Source organism: Medicago sativa, chromosome 8, assembly GCF_051527215.1.
Source record: "Medicago sativa cultivar Bolivia chromosome 8, Bolivia_mono, whole genome shotgun sequence".
Taxonomy (NCBI): domain Eukaryota; kingdom Viridiplantae; phylum Streptophyta; class Magnoliopsida; order Fabales; family Fabaceae; genus Medicago; species Medicago sativa.
Window position 1 is genome coordinate 36,690,314 of NC_140756.1, and position 27,321 is coordinate 36,717,634.

Below are 27,321 nucleotides of genomic sequence, written 5' to 3' on the forward strand. Positions count from 1 at the left end.
AATTAAATAAATCATATAATTCGACTCTATCTCAAGAAAATAATTAAATAACAAAGAGGGCGTTACACTAACCATGGATAACCAACTATTTCTTTGGGTTTAGATTAGGATTAGTTAGTAAGGATGTCAATGTAAAACTATATATTGGTCTAAATGATTATATACAATCTATCTTTCAATATGTTGATGATTTGTTTTCGTTCTTGACTTTTTCTGACGTGCAATCCAGAAATGATTTATTGATTTAGAAAATTCAAGACATCGACTTTTTATTTAAAAGATATGAAATACTCTCTTTTATGGCTACTAGTTGCTAGACATAGAACTACATTTACAACCACATACATTGTATAAGTTTAATGTCATTGAATCAATTAACTGAGCGAGACATATGAAAGTAATGTTGGTGTAAGCCCAAGGGGCAATTAATTATAAGAACATGATACTTGTATCAGATATTTATTTATTAAAATAACGACATTTCTTTGTTACGTTTTTTTTATGATAAAATAATTAAGTCCCCATAATAGTCAGTTCATTTAAATGGAATATTAAGTGTGACTTAATCGTGAGACACCATTAAACACAAGGACAATATTCTTAAAACATCTGCAATCAAGCTGTGAAGTGGGATATCATTAAATCATATAGATCATTATGTGGGTAAACTAATGATCACATCTCACGGATCATTGATAATGAGTTATCAAGTCTTCACAGATATATAAATATTAAGGGTAATATTCATATTGGATTGACCGACCATGAGAATGTTACATAGAACGTTATGTAAAAGTGACGTGAAACCACTGTGTACCCAAGATGTAGGTGTAACGCCCAAATTGAAAGTGTCTAGAATTTTCAACAAGTGCGTTATAACTGATATTGGATACATTAATTTTACAATACTGAAACGACAACAGTTGGGTGTTCAGATACAAAAGCCAACTTGAGTCTTATGTTACATTATTTTTACACAAGATAGTCGAATGAAACTTGATTACAAAGTTCATTACAACACATCTTATAATATAACATATGCATCAACTAGACAAACACAAAGTTGGTTCCACGAAGCACGATCAATCCAAAGCTTTCTCCTTACCATTGCCACAAGAAACTGTGAACCTGAACAAAAAAGGAAAGGGATGAGACATAATGTCTCAGTGAGTTCTGCTTAATCCTAGGCTATAGGTAACCTTGGGGAAACCTGCGGTTGCCAAGTGTCTACAACACAACCTGGCGGTGATTATACGTGTCTGGACATGCTTACCTAGACGGTAGTGCATGCTAGAACCGTCGTATGTTCATCATATTTGTCAGATGTTTAGCTTACATCTTACGTGTCATGGCGATCAAGGGAACCTAAGACCGCTATACCGAGATACGCTAAACGCATCAAGGCCTAAACTTAACATATTCATGACACAATCCTAAACCGGACGATTAGGAAAACCTAAAATCGTAATCGGTATATCTTCATAGCTTGCTCATGTCTATCGTCATCCTAATCATATTCATATCGTATCATACTCAGTCATATTCATTTATTAAGTTAGAAGTTAGCGTTGAACAACAACATTATCTAAATTCATTTTACGGAGTGCCCCGGGTTGAGTAATCCCGAGCACAATCCCATATATAACCGATGCAGACCTATCTAATGTAGTATCGGACTCCCTCAATATCCGACATATTAGGACTTTCCAGATTTTGTTTCTGATTCTGTTTTACAGGTTTGTTGAACCGATCTGCAAGCTTACTGAAGCCCAACGAATTATTTAGCCCAAACTGCTTCAGTATAAAAGGAAGACTTCAAGACCTAATTGCTCATTCAAGCCGTCATACTAAAAAGTTTAGGTCTTTAGGGTTTGAGTCTTCATGTATTCTGTTCTTGTGTCGTTTGTGATGCAAGTCTAGAATCTTTACTGTGTGCCTTTCCTGTATCGCCTGTGATACTTGTTTAGGACTGAGTTTGTGAGTATTGATACTCTTGTGCTTCAAACTGAAGTTGTGAAACAAGGTTTGGTTGTTTGTGTTGAAAGGTAACTTCTAATCTTTTGTGTTTGAGGTCTGATAGGTCACTGGGGCAGTGACTGACCATTAGGATAGTGAGATGGGATCTCAGATCTAGGAGTTCCTAGGTTGAAGTCTATACAGATAGGCCCTAGGTCATATAGTGTAAACGAGGAGTTTGTTGAGAGCTATTGAATAAGAACTACACTAGTGCATTTCCTTCCTGGCTTGGTAGTGTAACACCTCATTTTTATTCTATTATTTTTAATAGATGTGCGAATATTTTTATATGACTTTATTTCTACCGAGGTAATTTGGCACCCTCCTCAATATAATTGGTTAAAGTGCAATATCGATGGAGCTTCAAAGGGCAACCTTGGTATTTCTGCTTGTGGGGGAATCTTTAGAAATCACAACTCAGAGGTACTTTTCTATTTTTCTGAACCTCTTGGAACTTGCTCTTCTTACCAGGCTGAATTATGTGGATTCTTAAAAGCAATAGAGATTATTGATCAGCATCACTGGAATAACATTTGGATAGAAACTGACTCCTCTCTGGTTATGCTTGCTGTCAAGAACTCCCAAAATATTCCTTGGAGTTTAAGAAATAGATGGGACAATGCGGTATTGATTCTCAATAAGTTAAATTGTATCATTTCACATGTTTATAGGGAAGGGAACCAAGTAACGGATTCTTTAGCTAAGCATGGTATTTCCTTGAGCAATTATACTTCTTGGTTAGTTATCCCTCAATTTGCTACCAGTAGCTTTATTAGGGATAAGGCTGGATGGCCCTCTTTTAGAATTTCATCTTGATTTGGGAGTTTTGGCCTAGTCCCCTCCCTTTGTATTTCGTTTCACTCTTTTATTGAATTTTGGGTTGGTTAGCTCTTTGCTTCCAACCTTTTCTCGCTTAAAAAAAAATATGACTTTATTTGCTATATATATGTGATTTTATGTGAAATATATATATTATATGATTTTTATGTGATATATGGTGTGATGCTATTTTATTATATGATTTATGGAGTTGTGTATTATATAAATGAATATTGTTTTATTATTTGTGGAAATAATAGGAGAAATAGAAATAGGTAGAATTATTATTTATTTTTAGTCAATGGAAATTAAGTAGTAATTAAGTGAGAAAAGAAGGGAGTTATATTTTTGGGAGTAAAAAGAAGGAAGTCAGACAGAAAACATTTTCACGTACAAGCCTTAGAAAACTGTTTTTGGAGAGAAAGAGGAGAAGAACCAAGAGAGCTAGGAAGGAATCAATTGTTGTAGCTTTTCGCTTCGTTTTGCTGAATTAAGGTAAGGGTGGGATTCCTTTCAATAATCATGGTATATAATTCTGGAAATTGATGATCTGTTGATCTTGATTTAGGGTTAGATAAGTTATGATAAAAGATGAATTTTGGCGAATTATGTTGTTGAATTGCATGATTATATGTTGTTTTGCTCCCTATGTTGTCTACTGAACCTGTAAACATGTTTGTGGAACAATTCGGATGATTAAGGGATCAAAGATGGGATTTTGGGATGAAACCATGTTGAAATCACAACAATTTTTCTGAGACCTGAAGCCGGACGCTTAAGCGTGAAATGTACGCTTTAGCGTCCTAACCATGTAGTTGCCCAGATTTTTTTTAGAGCAGGACGAGAAAGCGTCCCATAAGCGTCCAGAAAGCGTCCATCACCTGAGTTACGACATTTTGGTCACGAAAGTGTGCGTTGCTCGCGAAAGCGTCCTACCCTTTTTGTAGCGGACGCTTAAGCGTCCTATTAGCGTCCTGTTGGTGTCCCTGGCCCTGTACGGTCATTTTCTGAGTTTTGCTTCGTGCACTTGGAGTTTATTCTGACCATGTTAATAGGTCCCCTTGATTTATTAAGCCATGTTTATGAAGTGAATATTATTACTGAAGGTTGTGCTATGTGAGTTATATGTGTAAACGCATTTTTATGATAAATGTTGTTGTTCCATTGTTGATAAGTATTGTGTCGTTCAAAGTCTTGAAGTTGCATGAGTTAGTCTAAATTGCAAGAATTTAAGATGTCCATGACTATGGAATTGTATAAGATGATCACGTTGTTGTCTAAGTTGTAGGAATATTGAGTCCATTGCATACTCATTAAAGATGGGGGCTTTAGGCCCGGCAGCTTTATGCTCAAACTACGTTGGGGGCTTTAGGCTCGGCAGCTTTATGCTCAAACTACGTTGGGGGCTTTAGGCCCGGCAACTTTATGCTCACTTGTTGAAGAGCCTAATTACGCTCATATTTGTTGTTGAAATGGTACCACATGCATTTGCATATCAAGAAGTTTCACGATGGTTTAAGTTGTTAAGTTGTTAAGAGTTGCATTGTCAAGTTGAGTCGTGTTGTCGAGTCACGTGTTAAGTGGAACTTGATATCTATTGATGATTTAAAAGATGATGAGTTGAATATGATTTAATGATGATATTTGATTGATGATATATAATTTGTTTTATATGATGTTAAATGATAAAATGTTTAATATGATAATGATGTTTATGCTGTTAAATGCATTTGATGAATTATATGCTTAATTTATTGATTGTGAATTCTCACCCCTTCTGCTTGAAAATGTTGCCCTTCGTATGGGTAACTTGCAGGTAATCAAGATTAGCTGCAGTTGTGGGTGACTATCTCTCACGGTGTCCTTAGTTGCTCTGATAAGGGATGGGAGCTTGCTTTTACTTCTATTTCCTTACGTGTCTTTTATGAACTTTTTATGAATAAGCATTGAACTGAATTATGAGATTTTCTGATAAGGCCTGCGTGCCAAGACTTTTATTATGTTGAACCATTTTTCGCTGCAAAGTTTAAGATTTTATGATGTTGAATTTTGAAGGATAATTATTATTATCTATTTTATGATTTTTCAAGTAGTATGTGACATCCCTTTTATGAATTAAAGACTCTGATTTAAATGAAATTTTTATGTTGGGAAAATGGGGTGTTACAGGTAGCCCCCAGATGTAAGCGTGTTGTGCTGAACTGGGTCAACAAACTTCCTGTGTTCTTTATTTTCTGTCCTTTATTTTTCCTTGTTTTATTTCTATTTATCGCGTGATGTTGAAACATTAATCGGAACATTGTAAACGTTAAAACATTTGACAGAACATGTTAAAACAAGTACGCTAGAATTTCAATTGGCATCAGAGCAGACATCCTGCCTGTTTTAGGGTGAGCTCCAGGGAGTTCTATTCTAGCACTATGGACAAGGAAGGTGGTTTTGTAAACAGGCCCCCTCTGTTGGATGGGTCCAACTATGATTAGTGGAAATCACGCATGAGTGCCTTCCTCAAATCTATTGACAGCAAAACATGGAAGGCAGTTCTGAGAGGTTGGGAACATCCTGTACAACTTGATGATGATGGAAACAGGTCTGATGTGTTGAAACCTGAAGAAGAATGGAGTGCTGATGAAGATGAATTGGCTCTTGGAAACTCAAAAGCTTTGAATGCTCTGTTCAATGGTGTGGAAAAAAATATGTTCAGACTGATCAAGCAATGCACTGTGGCTAAGGATGCTTGGGAGATTCTCAAAACTTCTCATGAAGGAACAACTAAGGTAGAAAGTGCTAAAATCCAACTTCTTACTACTAAATTTGAGAATCTAAAAATGTTAGAATATGAGAGCATTCAGGATTATCAATTAAGTATCATAGACATTGCAAATTCATTTGAGTCCCTTAGAGAGAAAATCTCTGATGAAAAGCTTGTGAGGAAAATTCTCAGATCTCTACCTAAGAGATTTGACATGAAAGTAACAGCTATTGAGGAGGCTCAGGTCACTTCTAGCTTGAAGGTTGATGAATTAATAGGTTCACTGCAAAACATTGAAATTAATGTAAATAGTAAGACTGATAAAAAGGGGAAGGGTATTGCCTTTACTTCCAGTGTGAGTTCTGATGATGCACAAGCAAATTTTGAAGATGATGAAGACATGGCAGAGTCTTTGGCACTACCTGGGAGACAGTTCAAGAAGATCTTCAAAAGATTTGACAGAAGGTCCAGATCAAATGGGCAAAACATCCAACCCAACATTGATAGTCAACCAAGTAAAGAGAAGATGACAAGACCTGATGAAGTAGATTCTCACTACAAAGGGGTACAATGTCATGAATGTGAAGGCAATGGTCATATCAGAACAGAGTGTGCCACTTGTTTTATCTTGGTTTTCGGGTGTCAAACATTGATTACGTTTGAACCTTTTAAACCGGTGATATCTTATTTTTTCTTGGGAAGGGAAAAAGTAAGCAAAACCCTTGAGAATCGAGGTCCGGGAGTTGTTTTCGCTACGGGAAGGTGTTAGGCACCCATAATGACTATAGTATCCTATAGGAACCGTCTTTAGTTTCTACGCGCGCGCTCTATTTTTAAATGCTATTTTGAAAGAAAATATTAAGCCTAAGAGTTTCTAAGTGAAGAATTGGAGGGAGAAGAATGTTTTTGGATTTTTATTTTAGTTGAATTGAAGGAATTTTGTTCCTTGCCTACGTACCCGTTTAAGGGATCAAATCCACCGTAGTTCTCTTCCAAAAAAAATGTTTTTGTTTTTGTTGGTTGATTTTAAGTTTGAAAATTGGAATTTTGAAGAATGGAGATTGAGAGGCCTCAAGGGCATGAGATTTATGAAATTGTGAGGTTGGATTAGTGATTTGCAAAAGAAAGTCAAAGTATGATTAAAGTTCATTGAAATTTGATTAAGAAAAAGAAAAGGAAAATACAATGGGATTTTGATCCCAAGGTTTATTATGAAAAAAAAGGTTTGAGTGAAGTTGGTTCATATTTTTTTTGGAAAATTGATTTTTCTAAGTATAAAGCCTAAACATTCATCTAAACATACAATCCTAAACATACATCTAAACATGCATATTCTAGCTATATATCAAAAGTGGTGTGTGTGCATGTGTCGGTGCTTGTGTCGGTGTACATTATTAGAGTCCATTGTCCTTTACATCATTGGCCTAGATACATTCTATGGTCTTGCAAGAAATTTAAAGGCATAAAGTAAAGTATTACAAAATTCCTAAGTGTTACATTCTAGTTTTTACATGAATTTTAAAGTGCAAGAAATAAAAGGATGAGAATGTGGGATGGAGGATGAAATGCTCATGGTGTATGAAACATGAAATGAAATGGTTAGTAGCATAAGATGCAATAGGATAAAGAAATAAGGCAAGAAAATATTAGACAAAAGTGGTAAGATCAATAAGAATAAAGTGTTAAAATATACCAAAAGTTCACCATAACCCCTCAATATGTTCATGACTTATAATTCTCTCCTCATGGCATTTTCAAGAGGCTTTATTGCAGCCACAATGTAGTGATTATAGGCACATGTTCAAACCAAGGGTTATGCCATACTTTTAAGCCTATTTTACACTTTATCTTTGCATAGACATATTCACATAACTTGTAAAATAAGAAACTAATCACACATGCTCAAATGCAGCAAGAAACACTCACAATCTGTAACCTAACTTTCACAAAATCACATGGTATGGGTCACAAACACTTATCAAGAAATTGGAACTAGAGTCAAGCACATTTCACAAAATTTTAATACCAAACACCACAAAATTGCAAGAAAACTACCACATTATTTTTGCCAATTTTTAATATGTAGAAATTATTACAAAAAACTACAAAGCTATCAAGAAGCCTATGTGAGATTTTTTTAGGAATTTTTAAAGGACTTTTAGACTTAAAATGTGCAAGAAAATCACTAATTCTAACAAGGATAATAAAAAAGCTACATATATTTTCCTCAGGCCTTAGCAAAAAAGATATTACAAAAATGTTAAGAAACATATCAAGAACACGTAGAAAATTTTGGGGAATTTTTACAAGATTTTTAAGCAAGCCAGGGGTGTAAACATCATTGAATAGTGGTGCATTTAGCAAGGAATATAGCAAAAAACGAAATCTACAGTGTACAGAGGCCCAAGTCCACACACGTGGGTGGATCTGGATCATCCAAGAGCCTCAGAGGCGTTGGATTGATCCAAATCCAACTAAAACCTAGATCCAACGGTCTACAGCGAGAAGCACATGATAAAGCAAGTCCAGTACACAGCAAGAATAGATCTACACCATACACGTCACACTGACTCATATCTAACGGTCATGAAGCACACAGGGACATGGTAAGGAACGTACACACGCACACACATGATAACGCAGCATGTAATGGTATAAAAGCCTAATTCCTTCACAAACCCTCATTATTCAACCTTCTTTCTCTCACTAAGCTTCAGAGCTCTCCCCTCTCTCTAAGTTTAGGACGAACGGAGAAGATGACCGGTGGAGTTCCGGCGTGGTGGCCGGCCGCCCAAGGGTGGCGGCGCCGCCGCCGGAACTGTATTTTTTTGAGTTTTTTCCAAATTTCTTTCACCAACCGATTCGTCTTCTCCTTCTCCTTTCAAATCCAGTACTGGATTTTTGAAACAATTCGCATACGAGCCTAGATCTACATTTCTTTAATTCGAAAATAACAATAAACGGAGAGATAGAGAGGAAGACGAGATTACCTCAGTGTTTTAACGGTGAAAATGACGAACTGAGAAAGAAAGCTTTGCGAATCTTCGAACAAGTTTGGTGAAATCTTCGTCTTCCTCTTCGTCTCTGTCACGATCTTGATGCGAAACTGAATTTGTGAGGTGTTTGTTGCGTGATTCGTAGCTTCGAGTTCCTGTTGCTGTTGATTTCCACTTTGATGTTCGATTCGAAACCTTAGGGTTTTGATTTGACTTGAATTGGGATTCGATTGGGCTTTGTTGAACACTTTGATTCGGTTTTGATGATTGTGTTGTTATTTGGTTGATTCTGTGATGAATTTGTGACGAGTGTGATTTTGGATTGTGATGATTCTGGTGAATTTGATATTGATTCTGGAAAATTGGGGATGAATCACAGTTGAATGTTCTTGATGAACTTCAACGTGTTCATCAATTTTCTGGGTTTTCGATCTGTTTTGGTGGGGAGAGAGAAAAGTGAAAGTGTTTCTGATTTTGCTGTGATGTGGCACTGAATGAATGGACCTGTTGACCCTTTGACTGATGACTGGAATTTATAGGCTGATGCAGTAATGCCTGGACCACTGGACTGTTGACACATGGCACTGGACTGTAACTGACTGGACGAATGACAAACTGACACGTGTACTGGACTTAACAAACTTTTTGGACTAGACTGCAAATGACTAAAAATAAAGGACTGAAATGCAAAAAATGACAAAAAAGGACTTAAAAGTAATTAATAATAAAATTGGTAAAAAACGTAATTTGGAAATAAACGTAAAGTGAAACGATTAAAATTGACAAAACGGACTAAAACGAACCAATGGCCTAAATGAGGTACTTTAAAGTAACCTCTCTCTGCCGAAATTTCGTGTGAAATGACCAAAATGCCCCTGGGGCTAAAACGACTAAAAATGACTCAGATGCAAATTTTAAAATGGATTTTTAACAGGAAATTAAGCAAGAACTTATTTAAACAAAATTAAAAGACTCAGAGACAATTTTAAGAGTTTAAACAGAGTTTTGACATATGAAAAGACTAAAATGCCCCTAGGGGCAAAACTGACTCAAAATGACCTCAAATGCAATTTTTGAAATGGATTTGGACATAGAATTGAAATAGAGACTTATTCAAACCAAATGAAAAGACTCAAACAAAATTTTAAAAGACTGAAAGAAATTTTGACATGGGAAATGACTAAAATACCCTTCTATGTGAATTTTGCAAATAACATTGAAATAAAATGCAGAGAAAGATGCAATTGATCAGAGACAGTTCAAATAACTTGTAATGCAAGAAAAGAAGAATTGAACAAGTATTTTTAGGTCCAAAATTAGGGTATAACAGCAGCCCCTATTTAAGTTTCTTTGTCCGGAGAGTCTAGAGACGAAGTCTTTGATTTGACGGGACGAAGATACTTAAATATTAACATTTGCACTGCTTTTGGACATAAAAATACACTTTCAGAGTTTCACAAGTATGAATGCCATGCAATACTTTTATTATGAATGCAAGACAAACAACTGGAGTCTATGGAACCCGTCATGTCACTGGGGATTCAGGTGAACATTGACAGGGTAGACAAACCAGGGAGTAGAAAATAAGGTACAAGTTGTTCTTTGGGTCGAACTAGCCACTTGACCGAGGAATACAAAACAAGAGATAGGTACAAGTTGTTCTTTGGGATCAGACTTGGCACTTGACCGGAAACATAGACATATAGGCAGATACGAGCTGTTCTTTGGATCGAACTTGACACTTGGTTGAAGATACAAACAGACAGGCAGACACAAACTGTTCTTTGGATTGAACTGGCCGTTTGGCTGGAGACATAGACAAAAGGGTTGATACAAGCTGTTTCTTTGGATCGAACTTGCTTGTTGGATTATCACCACGTCATGCGGGAAGGTGCAAACTGTTCTTTTTCAAATCGAACTTGCCGTTTGACCGATAACAAAGCATAAGCTGGGTACAAACTGTTCCCCAGATCGAACTTGCCGTTTGACCGATAACAAAGCATAATCTGGGTACAAACTGTTCTTTTTAGATCGAACTTGTCGTTTGTCCGGAAGCATAGGTACATAAGCAGGTACAAGTGGTTCTTTTTGGATCGAACCTGGTACTTGACCAGTATTGAAAGTCTGGTTTTAACAAGATACCCATTGAAGGTAAATTGTCATTGACTTGGTTTGAAAATAGATATGGCCATTTTTGTTGGCCCAAAAGCAAATTGAGAGAGCAAATTGGGATAGAATTGACATTGATTTGAATTGAAAGTTGACACTGAAAGAGAGATTGAAAATTGAGATTGAACAGAGACATAGACATAGACATTGGATTGAGAGTTGCAATTGAAAGAGACATTGGAAGTTGGAATTGGATTGAGACATAGACATTGACATTGAATTGGAGAGTTGCAATTGACTTTGAGATTGGATTGGAATTGAATTGAAAATTGACATTGACATTGACATTGGATATTGTCATTGAAATTGGAATTGAAATTGGCATTGGATATTGTCATTGAAATTGGAATTGAAATTGGAGATTGACATTGAAATTGGAATTGAAATTGGAGATTGGAAATTGCTTCGAATTTGACATTGAATTGAAATTGAGATTGGAGATTGCATCGAATTTGACAGTTGGAATTGAATTTGAACTTGTCATTGGAATTGGAATTGAAATTGAAATTGAGTTTGACAGTTGACAGTTGGATATGCAACATGTATGTATGGTATAGCAAGATTATTGGATGTATGAGCACATAAAATGCATGTTTATGCATGCATGAATGCTTGAAATGCATGATTGATTGGCAGTTTGACAAGGAAGTTTCACAGAGATAGACAAAACATTGGAAGATTGGGCACGTAGTGGCTCGTGTTGAAACATATTCACAGGGGGAAACCTCTTTGGAGAGACCGTCGTTGAGAGACGTATCGAAACCATGGCTGAGGGCAATAAAACTTGTAAAGGAGGGACCCTTGGAAGGTTCTTGGATACAGGTCGCCGTTTCTAGGCGTGTCAGTGCTGGGTAAACATTGGATGTTCGCATCTGTGGTCAATGCTTTTCAATTTTCCATTCTTTCCTTTTTCATTTTCAAACCCCACTTTTGCCTGAACCGCCCTTTTGGGTTTTCGATTCGTCGGGGAGTAAAGATTCTTTTCATTGCCCCATTTTTGCCTGATTTGCCTTCATAGGTTGTCAATCAGCGGTGTGCTCATTTTTGCCTAAGCCGCCCTTTCGGGTTTTCAACTTAGCGAGCTTTTTACTTTCATTTTCATTTTTCTTTTCATTTTCATTCTGTTTTTTCATTCTTGCCATTGACCACAGATCACCCCGGGGAGTAACCTGCTTGTAACATGTATTGAAATAGACATTGACATTCATTTATTCATGCATGTTTCATTGAAATGTACCCTATTGCTCAGGTTTGCTTTCAAAATAGACAGAAAAAAATTTTTAGTTTTCAAAAGATGTTTGTTTCAGACATTAACATTATCAATTGGAAAGGAAATATTTTGTATAAAGCATTGAAAGTAGAAAGGAAATAGAGTTTCAAACAACAGAAAGGCTCAAATTGATGTAGAGGAGTGAGAGTCAGCCAAAGGCATGACTTCACGGATTTACAAAGCTTGGAAAATGGTAATTTTATTGGTTGGTGATACATTGAACACGATAACCGCTACATTTCATAGAAATTTTGAATTCACGAGTACAGAAGCCTCTGATGAAGAAGATCATTGACAGTTGCAGATGCCCCAAGGAGGGATGGTGATTTGCCAGATATAGTTACTTGTCTTTTATTGACCTCATTTTTGCATGAACCGCCCTTTCGGGTTTTCGGCTCATCGAGGCGCTCATTCTTGCCTGAGTTGCGTACAATCTCAGCGAGCTTTTTCATATTCATTTTTTTTTGTCCCTAACTTTTGCCTGGATCGCCCTTTCGGGTTTTCGATCCACCGGGAAGCGCATTTTTGCCTAGGCCGCCCTTTCGGGTTTTCGACCTACCACGTTGTTCTTTTCTTTTTAGACAAAGTATTTCTTGACTATATCGGCATTAACAGGATTTGGGAGTTCAACACCATCCATGTGGGTAAGAATCGAAGCACCACCAGAGAAAGCCCTCTTGACAACATAAGGACCTTCATAGTTAGGTGTTCACTTGCCCCTTGGGTCGGGTTGCTGACTTATCCTTCTTTTCAATACAAGTTCGCCTTCCTTGAATTCTCGAGGTCGGACTTTCTTGTCAAAAGCATTCTTCATTCGTACTTGATACAACTGTCCATGAGTCATAGCATTCATACGTTCCTCTTCAATCAGATTCAATTGATCATACCGACCTTGACACCATTCAGCCTCAGTTAACTTTGCTTCCATGATCACTCGAAGAGATGGAATCTCCACTTCCAGGGGGAGAACTGCTTCCGTGCCATATACCAGAGAGAAAGGAGTTGCCCCGGTTGAACTGCGCACTGTAGTGCGGTAACCATGCAAGGCAAATGGTAGCATTTCATGCCAGTCTTTGTAAGTAGTGACCATCTTCTGAACAATCTTCTTGATGTTCTTGTTAGCGGCCTCAACTGCACCATTCATCTGAGGTCTATAAGGAGAAGAGTTATGATGTTCAATTTTGAATTCTTCACATAAAGCTTGCATCATGCTATTGTTCAGATTGGAACCATTGTCAGTGATGATCTTGTTGGGAACACCATATCGACAAATGATGTTATTCTTGATAAACTTGACAACCACTTGCTTGGTCACATTTGCATAGGAGGCAGCTTCAACCCACTTGGTGAAATAATCAATTGCCACTAGAATGAAACGATGTCCATTGGAAGCTTTTGGTTCAATCCTTCCGATCATGTCAATGCCCCACATAGAGAAAGGCCATGGGGAAGATATAACATTGAGAGCGTGTGGAGGCACATGAATCTTGTCAGCATAAATTTGACACTTGTGGCATCTTTTAGCATGTTTGTGGCAGTCACACTCCATAGTTATCCAGTAATAGCCGGCTCTTAACAGCTTTCTTGACATGGTGTGGCCCGAAGCGTGGGTCCCAAAGGTACCATCATGTACATCATGCATCAACTTCTCAGCTTCTTGTTTGTCAACACATCTCAACAAGACCATGTCATAGTTCCTCTTGTATAGGATTTCTCCGTCCAGAAGGAATCTACTAGCCCACCGTCTCAAGGTCTTTTTATCTCTGTTAGAAGCACCAAGTGGATATTCACGATTCTGCAAGAATTGTTTGATGTTGTAATACCAAGGCTTTTTATCATTCACACCTTCATCAGCCTGATCTGGCATGTTTTCAATAGTAAACACATGAGCGGGTCTATCAAGACGCTGCACTTTGATCACGGGCACATCATTCCAGTGATTGACACGAAACATGGAAGACAAGGTAGCAAGAGCATCAGCCATCTGATTTTCATCCCGAGGGATGTGGTGCAGCTCAACCTTGGTAAAATATGTCAACAGACGTCTTGCATAGTCACGGTAAGGGATCAGCTTCTCATGATGAGTCTCCCATTCACCCTTTATCTGATTAATAACAAGTGCAGAATCTCCATAGATGTCAAGGTGCTTAATTCTCAGGTCAAGGGCTTCTTCGATGCCCAAGATGCATGCTTCATATTCAGCTATGTTGTTTGTGCATTCAAAAGTTATTCGAGCAGTGAAAGGAATGTGGTGCCCCTGTGGTGTTACAATGATGGCCCCAATTCCTTTACCGTAAGCATTAACAGCACCATCAAACACCAATCCCCACTTGCTATTGGGATCTGGCCCTTCATTGATCAGTGGCTCTTCACAGTCTTTTGCCTTCAGATACATAACTTCTTCATCAGGGAAATCAAATTTAATTGGCTGGTAATCATCGAGAGGTTGACAAGCAAGATGCTCAGCAAGGATGCTTCCTTTGATTGCTTTCTGAGCTTTGTACACAATATCATATTCAGACAACAACATTTGCCAACGTGCGATCTTTCCAGTAACAGCAGGCTTTTCAAAGATGTACTTGATTGGATCCATTCGGGATATCAACTAAGTTGTATGATTCACCATATAATGACGCAGGCGTTTGGCAGCCCAGGCTAAAACACAACAAGTCTTTTCAAGCATTGTATACCGAGTCTCACAGTCGGTAAACTTCTTGCTCAGATAGTAGATAGCATGCTCTTTCTTACCAGTCTCATCTTGTTGACCGAGAACACAACCCACTGAATCATCCAACACTGACAGATACATAATCAAAGGCCTTCCTTCCACTGGCGGGACAAGGATGGGTGGTTCCAACAGGTATTCTTTGATGCTATCAAAAGCTTCCTGGCATTCATCCTTCCATACAACAGGCTGATTCTTTCTGAGCAATTTGAAAATGGGACCACAAGTAGTAGTCATGTGAGATATGAATCTTGAAATATAATTCAGACGTCCGAGGAAACCCCTGACTTGCTTCTCAGTTTGAGGGGCCGGCATCTCTCTGATGGCTCGGACTTTGTCAGGATCAACTTCAATGCCTCTTTGACTGACAATGAAGCCTAGCAACTTTCCAGATCGTACACCAAATGTGCACTTGTTAGGATTCAACCGCAGCTTGTACTTTCTCAGTCTTTCAAACATCTTTTTCAAATATACAACATGCTGCTCTTCATCACTTGACTTCACGATCATATCATCAACATATACTTCGATCTCTTTATGAATCATATCATGAAACAGAGTGGTCATACCCCTTTGATAGGTAGCACCAGCATTTATCAAGCCGAACGGCATCACTTTATAACAGAACGTTCCCCACGGAGTGATGAAGGACGTCTTTTCTATTTCTTCAGGAGACATTCGTATCTGATTATAACCAGAGAAACCATCCATGAAGGAGAACACTTTGGATTGAGCCGTACTGTCAACAAGAACATCAATATGAGGCAATGGGAAGTTATCTTTTGGACTGGCTTTGTTCAGATCTCTGTAATCAACACACATTCGAACTTTCCCATCTTTCTTTGGCACTGGCACAATGTTAGCAATCCACTCAGGATATTCAGCTGTCATGAGGAAGCCCGCATCAATTTGCTTTTGCACTTCAGCCTTGATCTTAAGAGCCATGTCTGGACGAGACCTTCTCAATTTCTGTTTGACAGGAGGACATTCAGGTCTTGTGGGTATCCGATGTTCCACAATCTTGGGATCTAGACCCGGCATATCTTCATAGGACCATGCAAAGACATCTGGATAATCATGGAGAAGCTGAGTGATCTTCTTTTTTACTTCTGGCTCAAGTGCAGCACCAATCTTGATCTCTCGCTTGTTTTCTTCAGTACCCAGGTTGATGAGTTCAATCTCTTCCTGGTGAGGCTGAATGGCTCTTCTTTCTTGCTCAAGCAGTCGAGTGATCTCATACGGTATCTCTTCATCATCCTCATCTTCAGCTTCATATACAGGGAATTCAAAATTTGGAGGAACCATAGGGTCACTGTGTTCAACGGGTTTATTGTGGTTCAATCTGCATAATATGATTGGGACGATTTTAGAAAAAATGTTTTTTATGCAGATTTTTAAAATTAATAAGAAAATACAGATGTTTTGGTTTTTTCTGGCATTACCATTATTTCCAAGAAAAAAGCACTTAAAAAGTAAAACAAAACAAAGAGTCGTGAGAAAAACGACAACTTTTATTGATAACGGCAATGCCGAAACAAACACGCCCTTACAATGATATCACTTTCGCCTTGGGCAGAGCGAAAGGATTGTTATTTTGAAAACAAAAAAACATGAGCAACAAGACACATTACATGGAAGCATGCATGACTAAAGGAACATCAACGGCTTCCCAATTTCTCACAGTGCCTCCTGGTATAACAAATGTAGGCACATGACCTCTTTCAGCAGCATCTTCAGCAATAGCATTGATGAACCCAGCACTGTAGAAGGTTCCCTTTGAAACACCAGAAGTTGGAGAGAATCCAAGGCCCTCTTTACGCTTGTTTTCCAGAATCTGAATCACTTTGCCCCAGCCGGCAGCTTGCCCTGCCTGGACAGCCTTCTGGGCGTCTTTCAGTGAAGCCATAGCAGTACCAGCCCTCCGGGGTTCTGCGCCCTCAACGGTCAATCCTTGAAATGATGTCCCTTCAGTGGACCCTGCTTCAACACAAGAGAACGATGATACTTGGCTAACTAGATATGCTTCCTCACCATGCACAGTGACAATCTTACCGTTCCTCATGAACTTGAGCTTCTGATGCAAAGTGGACGTGACTGCTCCAGCGTCGTGGATCCACGGTCTTCCGAGGAGACAACTGTAAGAAGCATTGATGTCCATGACTTGGAAAGTAATTTGGAATGTCTCAGGACCAATGGTAATTGGCAAGTCTACTTCCCCAAGAACATCTTTGCGGGATCCATCGAAAGCCTTAACCAGATAGCTGCTACCCCTCAGGGAAATTCCGTGACGACTTAATTGCCTTAGTGTGGACTCAGGCATTACATTCAACGATGATCCAGTGTCCACCAAAACGTTGGATATCATATCAGACCCACAGTGCACCGAGATATGTAGAGCCAAGTTGTGGTGTTTCCCTGCTTCGGGGAGCTCATCATCTCCAAACCCCAAGTTGTTGCAGGCAGTGATGTTACCCACTATACCGTCAAAATGATCCACAGAGACCTCATGATCAACGTAAGCTTACTCAAGTATCTTCATCAACACCTTCCTGTGAGCTTCTGAGCTCATGAGCAGAGACAAGATGGATATCTTTGATGGGGTTTGCAGCAGCTGGTCAACAATCTTATAGTCACTTTTCTTGATAAGCCTCAGGATTTCGTCCAGATTGGACTCTTCAATAGATTGGCCTGCTGGGCCGGTATTCTTGTCAACAGGAGGAGCAACTGGTGGTGTTATTGTGGCAATGGGTGTCACCACCTTCTTTTGAAACAAGGGTGGACGGACTTTCCCGCTTCTGAGAGCTGTAACTTCACTAGCAACATTATCAACTGTAGCTGGGGATACCAGAGGCACCTCCACCCCGTTCTCAATCATGGTTGCATTATACTTGTAGGGAATTGCTTTGGTAGAGGTATAAGATACCGGACCAGGTAACCTGATCACCAAAGGCTCAACGTTCTTTGCCTGAGATACACTTTCAACAGGAGAGTCATGGAACACTGGTACAATCACACATACATCACTGGTAATCAAGTGCTTGTCATCCATCAGACTTTGGATATCATTTTGCACAACACCACAGCCCATAGGATTCCGAAGACATTCCGGACAAGAAGCATGATCATGTTTGAACAGAGAAGCCTGGCAAAGTTTGACATGTAATGGCACCAAGGGAGTAACGACATTGCGGACATCCAACATGGGATCCTCTTGAGGAACGGGAACCCCTTCAAAGGCCTCAATCATATTAACAGCAGCATGGTTTGGAAGCGGATTGTCAAGGACATGAGGAACACTGTTCTCAAAAGTCAACCGTCCCTTTTCTATCAGGTCTTTCACAATATATTTCAGAGCAAAGCAACCTTCAACATCGTGGCCTTGAGCGCCCTGATGGAACTCACATGTCAGATCCTGTCGGAACCTGGGAGGCACTGGATTAGGCAGAGGCTTGCCTGGTCTAGTGACACAGTGTCCCTTAGCCAGTAGAGTTGGGAGCAGCTCACCATACCGCATTGGTATTGGTGGAAAAGAAGTTTTGGGTCGGGGACCCTGTTGTTGCTGCCGTTGCTGTTGAGCGGGAGGCTGTTGTTGTACTTGCTGAGGAATGGCATTGACAGGCATTGGTGGTTGACCCGGTGGTAGAGGATACTGTTGATAGAATGGCGGGAAGAAGGGATGTTGAGAGTACTGCATGTAGTGATAGGGCAAGGGCAATTATGTAGCAGCTGCAGATGGGTTACCAGATACCATCCCTACGTCAGATTCTTTCCTCTTGTGGTGACCATTGCCATACTTCTTTGGCGCACTGTTTGAAGATTCACCTTTCTCAAGGACAATAATACCATCTCGGACAGCCTCCTCTAAGCGAGTTCCCATCGTAACCATACCAGAGAAGTTGTTTGGGGCAGAGACTATCATTCTCTCCTTATATTCCTTCTTCAGAGTCTTCAGGAATGTCTGTGTTAACTCTTCCTCATCAAGTCGAGGAGAAACACGGGCAGCTGCCCCTCTCCATCTCTGAGCATATTCACGGAAGGTCTCATCTGATTTCTGAGATAGGGCTTTAAGAGAGTCCCTATTTGGCTTCAAACGGGTGTTGAATTCATATTGACCTTCAAAAGCAGCAGCGAGTTCCTCAAAAGTATGGATGTTATCTTTGCTCAAACTAGTGTACCAATCTGCTGCATCGTCTGTCAAGCTACTCTGGAAGCAATGGATCATCAGTGCATCATTATCTGCATAATTAGCCATCTTTCGGACATATCAGATGACATAGTTATGTGGGCAAGAAGTCCCATTGTATTTGTCAAATTCTGGTTCTTTGAATTTCTTAGGAACCTCAAATCGGGATACCAAGCACAGATCGCGAGCTTTAGCAGGAGCACCATTGTTTCCTCGGCTAGCTTTGACCTCACGGAGATCTCCAGCCAACTCCCTTAACTGTCTTTTCATAGCTTCCATTGCGGGATCTTGTCCACGCGGAGTATCGACATCAATCACCTGTTGCACAGTGTGGACAATAGGGTCGGTAATAACAGTGGTTACTTGAGGCATAGCAGTAGATACAGGAATCTGTCCTTGACCAGCAACACCAGAGATACCAGCAGCAGTATTAGGAGAATAGTAAGCTGAGAGCCCATAAGGACGCCCATTGGGCATAACAAACCGAGCATCGGTAGCCACAGTAGACAGTGGGATAGAGGGAATCACCTCAGCAGTAACTGGAACAGAAGTGGCTGGTTGTTCCTGTGCAGCCATCATAGCAGACATAGCGTCATGAGCCTTAGCCAAGTCTTCTTTCATAACGGCCAATTCGGCACGGAGCTGAGCATTTTCTTCTTCAAAGTTAGCCATCATCCTTCTCTTGTGAAATCTTGTCTGATGAATTCTGTCTGGTTGGTAGACTTTACGAACACGAGCCACTTTTCAGACTGCGGCGGACAAAACCAGGAGGCAATGAGCACGAGAGAAGCTTTTTGTGACCACTGAATGCATATGATGCATGAAATGTGTAAATGCATATGCAAAAAGATTCTTTTTATGTGTTATCGAAGGGTTTTAGACAAATTAAAAACTTGTGAACATTACTAAACAACGATTAACATAAACGGGAATCAAACAACTAACATAAACAACTGGAAATAACAACAGAAAATGGAAATCCTCAAGCATAGGAAGTGGAAGCATCATCCTCAGACTCAGACTCATAGTCGCAGTATCGTGCATAGTAAGTCACGGGCACCCCTAGCCCTCTTGGAGTCCCTCATAAGCATCCTATCTTTCTCTTCAATCTCTCTTTTAGCCTTAGCTAACTCTTTCTTCAGTGTCAAGACTTCATGAGTCTTCTGCTCATCCTTTCCATCCAAAGTCATGTTCAAGTTCTCAGCCTCATAGTATCTAGCCCTCCACTGATGCTTCTCCCGACTCTCCATAGCTAGATGCTCCTGATACATCTCCTGGGTAGGTGGGAGTAGAGGTAAAGGCATGGTAGGAACAGATGCAGACACATATCTCATGGAGGGGTAAGGCATACCAATCTCCTCAGCTTGGTTTATCACCCACTGTGTATAGGCCTCATGAGCAATTTCAGACCTTACACCCATATGCTTCACCTCTTTCTTCCGAAGCTTAGTCCAAGCTTGCATGAAATCTTCTCTAATGCCTGTGGGAGCATTGGAGTAGTGAAAGAAGTAAGGAGCTGTAGCAAGATTGATGGGCTTATCTTTCATCGGGAAACCAAATTGTCGCAAAGCAAGCTCCGGGTTGTAGTTGATTCCACCCCGGGTACCAAGAAGAGGTACATTAAGAAACTTACCACCACCAAGAATAATTTCCTTAACCCTAGAAGCGGGAGTGAGCCAAACCACTTCATTAGGAGTGAGAGCCATAATCCTCTGTGAAATAGACCAATTCTCCGGATTGTCATGGAAAGACTCCGGAAGGTGCGAAATAAACCACCTATAGAGGAGAGGCACACAACAAAGAATATAACCACGACCCTTGCCGGAACGATCATGAATAGCATGGTATGTGTCAGCTAGCAAAGTAGGGATCGGATTCTTGGAGTGGAAGATCATAATAGCATTCATGTCCACGAAGCCATCAAGATTCGGAAAGAGAATAAGCCCGTAGATGAGAAGTGCAAGAATAGCCTCGAGAGTGTCCTGACAAGTGGTATTGAGGTTGGCTTTCCCAAGAAGATACTCTGAAGTGAACCCTCGGATACGTGCCTTAGTGACAAGATTCTTGGAGACATCGGTGGTCTTGAGATAGAGATCCTTAGCAATAACCAGTGGAGTAAGAGGGGGTTCAAGTCCTGAGAAAGGTACCCCCTTAGCAATAGACAGATCCATCAAGGAGGAATAAGCCTCTAGAGTAGGCACCAACTGAAAGTCCGGAAAGGTAAAGCACCGATACTTCGGATCATAGAATTGCACTAGAGTGTGCACAAGCTTCTCATCCATATTAGTATGAAGAATAGGAAGTAAAGCCCCGTAACGATGTCGGAAACCAGTCGGATCCTCAATCTTGAGTGCCAAATCTCTCAAACTAGCCAAATCCACTTCCTTGAACTTGTAGGAATTGGTCCTCTTCATTCCTACAATGTTTACAAATTCAATTCGTCTAAGCCCTTCGATAACAATGCATGGAAAAAGTTTATGCATGTATGCATGTATGCATGAATGCATGATTATGTTCAAGTTCGGAGAAAACATGGTGGGTTAAAGTTCAAAGTCGAGGAGTCAAGGGTGGACACGGTGTCCGGTGAATCTAGGGCTTTAGGAAATAGTAACCGGGTTCTAAAAAGGTTCCCAAGTTGCAACCTCTCCGACGTATATCATGGTGTCACGAGACAACACTCGCTCCATGATTATCCGTGGAAGGTCTAACTTGAGTGTAGTATCGCGTGACGACTAAAACTCGAGACAACACTCGGTTTAGCCTCCGCACTACGTCCTAGAAAATGGCCATGGATGGGTTTGGTTATCTACGGTTCATAGCGTCATAGAACAATTAGAAGTAAAGTGCCTAAACGCGACAACACGCGCCGACAACATCACCCCCAAAATGCCTCAGCTATGTGGGATTGATCGCATAATCCAAAACACGAGGCAACCCCCGGAATGAATTGTCGATTATATCCCTCCTAAATCCTAAGTTCACTCAGCCCGGGTGCAGGACTTTTGATATTCTCACCCCACACGTTTGCAAGAAATTAAACATTTATTCACATAGGAAAGCAAGTAAAAGAAGCAAGTAAAAATACAAGCGCAAGCGTGGAAATAAAGACTAGGCGTAACTCTCGAATCTCCCCAGTGAAGTCGCCAGCTGTTTTATCTTGGTTTTCGGGTGTCAAACATTGATTACGTTTGAACCTTTTAAACCGGTGATATCTTATTTTTTCTTGGGAAGGGAAAAAGTAAGCAAAACCCTTGAGAATCGAGGTCCGGGAGTTGTTTTCGCTACGGGAAGGTGTTAGGCACCCATAACGACTATAGTATCCTATAGGAACCGTCTTTAGTTTCTACGCGCGCGCTCTATTTTTAAATGCTATTTTGAAAGAAAATATTAAGCCTAAGAGTTTCTAAGTGAAGAATTGGAGGGAGAAGAATGTTTTTGGATTTTTATTTTAGTTGAATTGAAGGAATTTTGTTCCTTGCCTACGTACCCGTTTAAGGGATCAAATCCACCGTAGTTCTCTTCCAAAAAAATGTTTTTGTTTTTGTTGGTTGATTTTAAGTTTGAAAATTGGAATTTTGAAGAATGGAGATTGAGAGGCCTCAAGGGCATGAGATTTATGAAATTGTGAGGTTGGATTAGTGATTTGCAAAAGAAAGTCAAAGTATGATTAAAGTTCATTGAAATTTGATTAAGAAAAAGAAAAGGAAAATACAATGGGATTTTGATCCCAAGGTTTATTATGAAAAAAAAGGTTTGAGTGAAGTTGGTTCATATTTTTTTTGGAAAATTGATTTTTCTAAGTATAAAGCCTAAACATTCATCTAAACATACAATCCTAAACATACATCTAAACATGCATATTCTAGCTATATATCTAAAGTGGTGTGTGTGCATGTGTCGGTGCTTGTGTCGGTGTACATTATTAGAGTCCATTGTCCTTTACATCATTGGCCTAGATACATTCTATGGTCTTGCAAGAAATTTAAAGGCATAAAGTAAAGTATTACAAAATTCCTAAGTGTTACATTCTAGTTTTTACATGAATTTTAAAGTGCAAGAAATAAAAGGATGAGAATGTGGGATGGAGGATGAAATGCTCATGGTGTATGAAACATGAAATGAAATGGTTAGTAGCATAAGATGCAATAGGATAAAGAAATAAGGCAAGAAAATATTAGACAAAAGTGGTAAGATCAATAAGAATAAAGTGTTAAAATATACCAAAAGTTCACCATAACCCCTCAATATGTTCATGACTTATAATTCTCTCCTCATGGCATTTTCAAGAGGCTTTATTGCAGCCACAATGTAGTGATTATAGGCACATGTTCAAACCAAGGGTTATGCCATACTTTTAAGCCTATTTTACACTTTATCTTTGCATAGACATATTCACATAACTTGTAAAATAAGAAACTAATCACACATGCTCAAATGCAGCAAGAAACACTCACAATCAGTAACCTAACTTTCACAAAATCACATGGTATGGGTCACAAACACTTATCAAGAAATTGGAACTAGAGTCAAGCACATTTCACAAAATTTTAATACCAAACACCACAAAATTGCAAGAAAACTACCACATTATTTTTGCCAATTTTTAATATGTAGAAATTATTACAAAAAACTACAAAGCTATCAAGAAGCCTATGTGAGATTTTTTTAGGAATTTTTAAAGGACTTTTAGACTTAAAATGTGCAAGAAAATCACTAATTCTAACAAGGATAATAAAAAAGCTACATATATTTTCCTCAGGCCTTAGCAAAAAAGATATTACAAAAATGTTAAGAAACATATCAAGAACACGTAGAAAATTTTGGGGAATTTTTACAAGATTTTTAAGCAAGCCAGGGGTGTAAACATCATTGAATAGTGGTGCATTTAGCAAGGAATATAGCAAAAAACGAAATCTACAGTGTACAGAGGCCCAAGTCCACACACGTGGGTGGATCTGGATCATCCAAGAGCCTCAGAGGCGTTGGATTGATCCAAATCCAACTAAAACCTAGATCCAACGGTCTACAGCGAGAAGCACATGATAAAGCAAGTCCAGTACACAGCAAGAATAGATCTACACCATACACGTCACACTGACTCATATCTAACGGTCATGAAGCACACAGGGACATGGTAAGGAACGTACACACGCACACACATGATAACGCAGCATGTAATGGTATAAAAGCCTAATTCCTTCACAAACCCTCATTATTCAACCTTCTTTCTCTCACTAAGCTTCAGAGCTCTCCCCTCTCTCTAAGTTTAGGACGAACGGAGAAGATGACCGGTGGAGTTCCGGCGTGGTGGCCGGCCGCCCAAGGGTGGCGGCGCCGCCGCCGGAACTGTATTTTTTTGAGTTTTTTCCAAATTTCTTTCACCAACCGATTCGTCTTCTCCTTCTCCTTTCAAATCCAGTACTGGATTTTTGAAACAATTCGCATACGAGCCTAGATCTACATTTCTTTAATTCGAAAATAACAATAAACGGAGAGATAGAGTGGAAGACGAGATTACCTCAGTGTTTTAACGGTGAAAATGACGAACTGAGAAAGAAAGCTTTGCGAATCTTCGAACAAGTTTGGTGAAATCTTCGTCTTCCTCTTCGTCTCTGTCACGATCTTGATGCGAAACTGAATTTGTGAGGTGTTTGTTGCGTGATTCGTAGCTTCGAGTTCCTTTTGCTGTTGATTTCCACTTTGATGTTCGATTCGAAACCTTAGGGTTTTGATTTGACTTGAATTGGGATTCGATTGGGCTTTGTTGAACATTTTGATTCGGTTTTGATGATTGTGTTGTTATTTGGTTGATTCTGTGATGAATTTGTGACGAGTGTGATTTTGGATTGTGATGATTCTGGTGAATTTGATATTGATTCTGGAAAATTGGGGATGAATCACAGTTGAATGTTCTTGATGAACTTCAACGTGTTCATCAATTTTCTGGGTTTTCGATCTGTTTTGGTGGGGAGAGAGAAAAGTGAAAGTGTTTCTGATTTTGCTGTGATGTGGCACTGAATGAATGGACCTGTTGACCCTTTGACTGATGACTGGAATTTATAGGCTGATGCAGTAATGCCTGGACCACTGGACTGTTGACACATGGCACTGGACTGTAACTGACTGGACGAATGACAAACTGACACGTGTACTGGACTTAACAAACTTTTTGGACTAGACTGCAAATGACTAAAAATAAAGGACTGAAATGCAAAAAATGACAAAAAAGGACTTAAAAGTAATTAATAATAAAATTGGTAAAAAACGTAATTTGGAAATAAACGTAAAGTGAAACGATTAAAATTGACAAAACGGACTAAAACGAACCAATGGCCTAAATGAGGTACTTTAAAGTAACCTCTCTCTGCCGAAATTTCGTGTGAAATGACCAAAATGCCCCTGGGGCTAAAACGACTAAAAATGACTCAGATGCAAATTTTAAAATGGATTTTTAACAGGAAATTAAGCAAGAACTTATTTAAACAAAATTAAAAGATTCAGAGAAAATTTTAAGAGTTTAAACAGAGTTTTGACATATGAAAAGACTAAAATGCCCCTAGGGGCAAAACTGACTCAAAATGACCTCAAATGCAATTTTTGAAATGGATTTGGACATAGAATTGAAATAGAGACTTATTCAAACCAAATGAAAAGACTCAAACAAAATTTTAAAAGACTGAAAGAAATTTTGACATGGGAAATGACTAAAATACCCTTCTATGTGAATTTTGCAAATAACATTGAAATAAAATGCAGAGAAAGATGCAATTGATCAGAGACAGTTCAAATAACTTGTAATGCAAGAAAAGAAGAATTGGACAAGTATTTTTAGGTCCAAAATTAGGGTATAACACCACTTTTCTAAAGAAACATAAGAAAAGTTTGGTTGTGTCTTGGTCACATGGGGATGACTCAGATGATGAAGTGAAAGTTGAATCTGCTAATCATGTCACTGCCTTAGCTGGTAGAATAATGTCAGACACTGAGTCTTGTGAGGAAGAAATGTCTTATGAAGAGCTTGATATATCCTATCATGACCTGATGGCCGAAAACAGTGAACTAACCCAGAAACTTGAAGAGCAAGCAAGAGAGATTGCACAACTGCAGGATGAAAGGTTTGATAATCTGGCTCATATCTCAGAACTCAATGATGAACTGTCAAGGTTGAACCTTCAACTGAACCAGATTAATGAACAGACTGGAATGAAGTCAGCAGATTCAATGTTCAAACATTCTGAGGAACATCCGACTAAGAAGAAATCAAAGATATGGGTTTGTGATCACTATAGAGAGAAGGGACACATCATACCCTACTGCTTCAAGCTGAAAGGTGAGTTCATGCATTTTCAACAGAATCTGTCCAGGAATGGGTGGAACCACAGAAACACCAAGGCTGGTCTGATTGCTCATACATCCCTTAGAGCATCATCTAAAGAAGACTGGTATTTTGATAGTGGTTGTTCAAGACATATGACTGGTGGTGAAACGTATCTGGAAGATGTGAGACCTTATGTAACCAGTTATGTCACATTTGGTGATGGAGCTAAAGGAAAGATTGTGGGAATTGGAAACTTGATAAAACATGGGTTACCAAGACTTGATGATGTGCTGCTAGTCAGAGGACTAACTGCAAACTTGATTAGCATTAGCCAGCTGTGTGATCTAGGTATGAGAGTAAACTTCACCAAACCAGAATGTAAGATCTCAGATGAGAAAGGTGAAGTTCTTATGAGAGGTACAAGATCCAAAGATAATTGCTATTTGTGGGTATCTCTGGAAGAATCATTCATCTCAACATGTCTCTTGAGCAAAGAGGAAGAGATCAAACTGTGGCATCAAAGGTTGGGACATTTGCATCTGAAAGGGATGAGGAAGGCCATGTCATCTGAAGCCATCAGAGGCTTACCAGATCTCAAGATTGTTGAAGGCAGCATATGTGGTGAATGTCAGATTGGAAAACAAACAAGGATGTCTCATCCAAGGTTGGAACATCAAACAACCTCTCAAGTTCTTGAACTTATGCACATGGATTTGATGTGACCTATACAAGTTGAAAGCATTGGTGGAAATATGTATGTTCTTGTAGTTGTTGATGATTTTTCTAGATTCACTTGGGTAAACTTTATTAGAGAAAAATCAGATACCTTTGATGTGTTTAAAGAGTTGTGTACACAATTACAAAGAGAAAAGGGGTGTGGTATTGTTAGAATCAGGAGTGATCATGGAACTGAATTTGAAAACACTAGGTTTAGTGAATACTGTGCTAAAGAGGGTATTAAACATGAATTTTTATCACCTATAACTCCTCAGCAAAATGGTGTGGTGGAAAGAAAGAATAGGACTCTTCAAGAATCTGCAAGAGTCATGCTTCATGTTAAACACCTACGTTAT

General features: G+C 39.2%; 2 protein-coding genes across 2 annotated transcripts; both read left to right on the forward strand.

The window, feature by feature from the left end:
- Positions 1 to 2,371: 2,371 nt before the first annotated feature.
- LOC146898866 (uncharacterized) lies at positions 2,372 to 2,832 on the forward strand. The gene is made up of 2 exons (XM_085736632.1): positions 2,372 to 2,395; positions 2,488 to 2,832. The coding sequence occupies exons 1-2, from the start codon at positions 2,372 to 2,374 to the stop codon at positions 2,830 to 2,832; spliced, it is 369 nt and encodes a 122-aa protein (XP_085592758.1).
- Positions 2,833 to 5,330: 2,498 nt separating this feature from the next.
- On the forward strand, positions 5,331 to 26,970 carry LOC146898867 (uncharacterized). Its single transcript, XM_085736633.1, has 2 exons — positions 5,331 to 6,174; positions 25,847 to 26,970. The coding sequence occupies exons 1-2, from the start codon at positions 5,331 to 5,333 to the stop codon at positions 26,968 to 26,970; spliced, it is 1,968 nt and encodes a 655-aa protein (XP_085592759.1).
- The last annotated feature ends 351 nt before the right edge of the window (positions 26,971 to 27,321 follow it).